The sequence below is a fragment of the Urtica dioica genome, chromosome 11 (genome assembly GCF_054948205.1).
Source record: "Urtica dioica subsp. dioica isolate 48M chromosome 11, U.dioica_male_clone48M_v1_H2, whole genome shotgun sequence".
NCBI lineage: Eukaryota > Viridiplantae > Streptophyta > Magnoliopsida > Rosales > Urticaceae > Urtica > Urtica dioica.
Genome location: NC_142766.1, coordinates 16050718 through 16056166, shown reverse-complemented (window position 1 = coordinate 16056166; position 5449 = coordinate 16050718). Strand labels below are relative to the sequence as shown.

General features: G+C 43.1%; 2 protein-coding genes across 2 annotated transcripts; both read right to left on the bottom strand.

Moving 5' to 3' along the window:
• Positions 1–382: 382 nt before the first annotated feature.
• On the bottom strand, positions 383–4008 carry LOC149381675 (Protein kinase superfamily protein). The gene is made up of 3 exons (XM_089601574.1): positions 3273–4008; positions 1947–3042; positions 383–885 (listed from the first exon to the last, which is right to left on the bottom strand). Exons 1-3 carry the CDS (start codon positions 3668–3670, stop codon positions 592–594), a joined length of 1788 nt encoding a protein of 595 aa, XP_089457700.1. The 5' UTR covers positions 3671–4008; the 3' UTR covers positions 383–591.
• A 386-nt stretch (positions 4009–4394) lies between these two features.
• On the bottom strand, positions 4395–5449 carry LOC149381674 (uncharacterized). The gene is made up of 2 exons (XM_089601412.1): positions 4718–5449; positions 4395–4460 (listed from the first exon to the last, which is right to left on the bottom strand). Exons 1-2 carry the CDS (start codon positions 5447–5449, stop codon positions 4395–4397), a joined length of 798 nt encoding a protein of 265 aa, XP_089457538.1.

The window sequence follows — 5449 nt, the reverse complement described above, 5'->3', positions numbered from 1 at the left end:
TTGTTTTTTTTAAGCCATTGTTGTTTGTAAATTGTGATAAATCATTTTTTTTTATCTTCTTACCCACCAAAAAGAGAAGGAAAAAAAAAACTTCTTATCACTTTACGCCTATATATATTGAAAAAGAAATCTAATAGTTTTTTCCCCATTTCGTCTAACACTAATTATTTAATTGTATTATTTGACATCAATGACACTTGATATTAAAATATTACAAGAACATTTGTGGAACACTCATGTATATATTTTGATACTCGATATCAAATGATAACAAAAGCAATTTTCTTAAATAATTTGTATCATTACGCTCAATAAGTGATAGTCCTTTTCAGGTAACGCAAAGCGCCCACTCAATCATCTCAAAGACAACACCATATAATAATATAACATTAAAAATAAGCAAATACTACTTATATACATTTTCATTTCACATCGATTACATTCTCATACCATATTACCATCACACAATGAATAATAGTAATGCGGGTGGTCAAAGGCATGTCTTAAACTAACCAAAAATTATGTTTAATTCTCTCATACACTGTAAGAATGAAATAAAAGACTTTGAGCAACACAAAAGCTTGCTTTACTTCATCTAGGATTACCATTGTTGGGTCGCATTAAGACTGCGAGAATCTCGGAAAAGTGAGGGCGTTTCGAGGGGCAATTGTTCCAACACTTTGTCATTAGTGACCTCAGCATTTGGGGACAGTCCTTGGGAATATCGGGTCTGAGGCCACAAGCGGCGATCCCGACCGCGGCTTGAACCGGCGAGAAAGCCGAATACGCCGCCTCGCCCGTCACCATTTCCCAAACCACCATTCCGAAGCTGTACACGTTGCTCATCCAACTCTCTGTCACACACTCCGGATCGCCCGCGATTATCTGGACAAACCAGAAACCAAAACAAAAGAAGCAAAGACAATGCATTAGATGATTAGAAGGAACTAAGTTTTTTTTTTTTTTTTTTTTTTGGTCATAAGTGGGACAATCAATGTATTGGTTTTGAGTCTTTGACATGGCAACTCTGTTCTGAGTCTCTGACATACAAATAGCTTCATTATTGAAGTTTTTCAATTAATGACTTGAATTAAAAATATATATTCAAATGACCACGATTGGAGGGAAAAAGTGGTGGTAAAGTCTCTTTTGAGATAGAAAAGAAGCAATTATTTATTGTTTTCCAGCTTCAAATGGACTTTCTGTTCTGCCTATCTATTAATTTCACTGGATATTCAGTGTTGTCATTATGAATGAAAATAAAACAAGTAAAAAAATAATAATAAAAAGTAAACGAGGACGAGTATGATGATAATAACATAAAAGCTCCATTGTTCTTAAAATATGTATATATATATATATATATATATATAAGCTCCATTATATGTATATGGGCTCCACAAGTTGGCACCTAAATTTGGTGAAAACTGCGATTAATCCGACTTGTTTTAGTGGGAAACATAAGAGTGCTTAAATAAAGCCAAACACTAATTAATAGCATGGCCATGTAAAAAAAAAAGTATTTAACAATAATGAAGACACGTTATGCGCGTTCAAACAATAATGTCGGGTAAGTGACATAAAGGCCTTTCTTCTTTTATCTTTTTTTCACCTCTTTTTAATCAGCCTGAATTGGACGTAAGTTCAGTTCCATTTTATGTTCATCAACTTAGGACCTCTCTCAACTATAAAAAAAAAAAAAAAAGAACCTTAGGACATCTTCAAATAGATGAACTTTTAGCCCCAAACAAAACATTGTTGACATATACGGCTACTACTAGCGAAATTCCTAAATTATTAACACGACTCATAGAGGTAGGCCATACAAGAAGTCTTTTCAACTTTTTTTGGACAAATAAACATCATGTGAAGTGAACTATACTCGATGAATAATAAATAATTGAATTAAAACAAGGATAACAGTGAAAAAGAGGCAGCTAACAAACCTCAGGAGCGAGCCAGCGATAACCATCGGTCTCATATTCCATGGCCTCGCCAACATTGTTGCACACAGACACAATCCCCATATCGCCCAAGCAAGCGTTCCCATTCTTGTCCAACAAGATCTTCTGCGAGTTCAAGTCTCTGTAAGCGACGCCGTGGTCGTTCATGAACTTGATCCCCTGAGCCACGTCGCCGGCGATCCTCACCACCTCCTTGGTCTGAATCCTCTTCCCCTTCACCACCACCAAGTCGTAGACCGACCCGCCTTCCATCAGCTTCGTCACGACGCAGAGACCGTGATTCTCGTCGACGCACACGCCGTGGAATTGCAAGATGTTCTTGTGCCCGCAAGTCATGAGCTCCAACAAGTCCCTCCTCAGCTCGAACTCGTACGAGCTTCCCTTCTCGCAGCCTCTCAGCCTCTCGATCCCGACCCTCTTCCCTTTGTAGACCCCTCTGAACGAGTTGGGCCCGCACTGGTCCGAGAACTCGAGGTGGTCCGAGTTCAGAAGCCATTTCCCGATCTCGTCCCCGTCCCCGCCCCCGCCGGAGGAAGACTGGACGGTCTGCCACTCGTCCACGGAGACCACGAGCTTCGAGCTCGGGAGAGGCATCGAGAGCTGAGCCTTGTTGTGGCCGGAATTCTCGCCGGAGCCGGAGTCCTCGTCGGTCTCCGGCGCTTCTTCGCGCGCCGTGCCGTTCTCGTCTTGGCAGCCGCAGAGCCCAAAGGCGAACTTCATCGTCGTCCCGCCGGGCTTGGGCCTCTTGGCGGCGGATCTCAGGGCGGTCTCGATGCGGGCCTTGAAAGTCTTCTCGTGGCCCGCCTGGACCAATAGGTTGACCACGCCGAGAGTTGACCCTTTCTTCTCGAAGATCTGGATCTTCTTGCAGCAGATCGAGGCCGTGTCGAGCGCGCCGGACATCACCGGCCACGAGATCGACGAGTTGCACGCGAATGTGAGCTTGAACATCGACCCGTGGATTTCGTTGCTGGAGATTTCTTGGATCAGAATCGCTGGGTGGTCGTCTATTAATGCCTGTTCCAACATTTTGATGTGGAGAAACACCTCTTTCATTTCAAACCCTGCCTGAGCATAACTGTTCACGGATACAATAAAGCATAATCAGTGGTTACTGTTTCGGTGATTAAAACGGAGATATTATAATTTTATGCCAAACAGTGAGTTGGCTGCTAAGAAAATGACAATGCAACAAAACAAAAACAAACAAAAAACCTAAATCTGAGATATTATCATCCAGCGAGCCTAATTTCATTTCCCTACTTACAAAGCAAACTTAATTATTGGAGACTGAGAAAGCAATCGAACCTGAGAGGGAAGGAATCGTAATGCTTGCGAATATTGGAGACGAGCTTCTCCGGAAGCTGACTTCCAGGGTAGAGCTGAGTCAGATTCCTGACGACGCTGCACCACACGACCTTACGGCAGCTATCGATCTTCCCCGAAGACGACGGCATCGCTTGCTCTCTCGCCGTCGCCGACGACGGAGAGTCGAGGTTGAGCGTGTTCCTCAGCGACGCTATGGCCTCCGACACGTTGCGGCTCAGCCTCTGGAGCCTCTTCTGCATCGCCGACGAGTCCTTCGACGAAGAAGACGATGACGAGAGCTCGGCCTCGGAACGGTCGTGAGTCCGCATCAGGACCTGCTCGACCATGTCCTCGTCAGTGCTCGCTCGGCTAGACCAACACTCCAATGCCGCCGCCATGGAAGACGACGAAGCTCTGGCTATTGCGGTCTGTGGAAACTCAAACCTCTCGCTCTTCGAGATTACTCTTGCGCTACAGGTTTATGGTTCTGGAATCTGGACCTTCTCTGTGTTGGGAGAGACTAGAGAGAGAGGGAGATGAGAATGGGCTGTTTCTGATTTTTCAGTTTTTCCCATAATTAATAATAATAATAGTTATTGAGCGTCTGACAGGGAAACGAAAATTGGACCAGAATTAAATATTATAATAATAAGCTTTAGAGGTGTGGTGGTCATGGTGGTGGTGGTGACGACTTATGAGTGTGATCAGTCATGGACCATCTAACGGTGGTTTTTATTTTGTCAGAATTAAGGTAGTCTTTTTTATAAAGGAAAATAATTTATATAACTGTTTATTTTTCAGAAATGTCCTGTTGTACCCTCAGTGTTTTTTTAAGGTGAAATTGCTCAAACTACCACCATATTAATAAGTTTTTCCAAAAATCCACCAAATTATAATTTTGATCAAAAATACAAGTCGGTCAAAAGTGAAAAACCGAATATACATTCAACTTTATTTTTTCTTTCAATTTCACACCTACCTCATTTAATATCATTCCAAATTAAAATTTCTATTTTTTATTCAAAATTATTTATCTCTCTCTCTCTCTCACTAACCGTGTAAGTGTAGAAGAGAAACCCTCTCCCTGATTTACTCTCTCTCTCATTCGAACTCACCCAGACCTCACCCAAACTCACCATTCCGATACTGTCTTTCTTCTTCCCTGAATCGCGACCGAGATCTTCTTCCCTGAATCGCGACCGAGACCCACCCCGAACCCGAATCATTCACGACCAGTCTCTTTCTCTCTCTTTCTCTCTCTCTCTCTCTCTCTCTCTCTCTCTCTTATTCAAACTCACCCAAAATCGCGACCGAAACCCTTGCCCGAACTCGACAGTTGACGTCAATTGTTGACATTGATGTCAACAGTTGACGTCAATTGTTGACATTGATGTCAACAGTTGACGTTAAAACCATAAAAAAAACACATAATCAAGATTAATCACCTTTTGTTTCAGCTTGGGTTGGCTCAGCTTCTTCATTGTCTTCAAGCTAACCTCTTCTCCTCTCATTGGCTTGAACATCAAGTTCTCAGATTGCCATAAAATGGTTGAGAACGTGTTGTCAACGACACGAGTCGTTGATTTCCACCGACGCATGAAAGGTACATCGGTATCAGACAATCTCTCGCAATACAAGAGTGTCGAGAACACGGGCATGGTTTCGTACGCCCAAATTTGAAGTGGGTACATGAAAGAAGGAAGGTTTATCTTCGCCTTGGAATCCTTCTTCTCCACATTCTTCACGTACTTACGGCAGTTTTCAACGAAGAACTTCCAAACCACATTGCCCCACGGGTACGAGTTAAATTGGTCCAAGTCCTTTACCAATTTAACGTACGACCAATCTCGAATGGTCGTACCCAAAGGGGCACCGAGAAGTACGTTGAAGAGAAAATGAAGACGCAAGAGCTTGACTCGCTTCTCATGCGGCCACCCTTGCGATTCCACCAATTTTGTTGTAAGCACGACGCGACTGTTGGTAGTCCCGTTGGAGAACAATTCACTGAACAGTCCACCTTCGTCCGGCTCAGTATAATCCAAGGTTGGGACGTCCCCATGGCGCAGCCCTAAGATAGAACAAAAATCCTCTCTTGTGAACGCCCGCGGTTCTCCCCCGAGCTCAATAAAGAGAGTATCTTCCCTCTCTTCTTCACCGATAAAGTAACCGACCCTCAT

Bases quoted from the DNA above. Each gene is read 5' to 3' on its own strand.
- LOC149381675 (XM_089601574.1), bottom strand. From the start codon at position 3,670: ATGGCGGCGGCATTGGAGTGTTGGTCTAGCCGAGCGAGCACTGACGAG. The intron at 3,043-3,272 runs GTTCGATTGCTT...ATCCGTGAACAG, and splicing joins TACGATTCCTTCCCTCTCAG to TTATGCTCAGGCAGGGTTTG. The intron at 886-1,946 runs GTTTGTTAGCTG...TGGTTTGTCCAG, and splicing joins ATCGCTGGCTCGCTCCTGAG to ATAATCGCGGGCGATCCGGA.
- LOC149381674 (XM_089601412.1), bottom strand. From the start codon at position 5,449: ATGAGGGTCGGTTACTTTATCGGTGAAGAAGAGAGGGAAGATACTCTC. The intron at 4,461-4,717 runs GTGATTAATCTT...GTCGCGATTCAG, and splicing joins AACCCAAGCTGAAACAAAAG to GGAAGAAGATCTCGGTCGCG.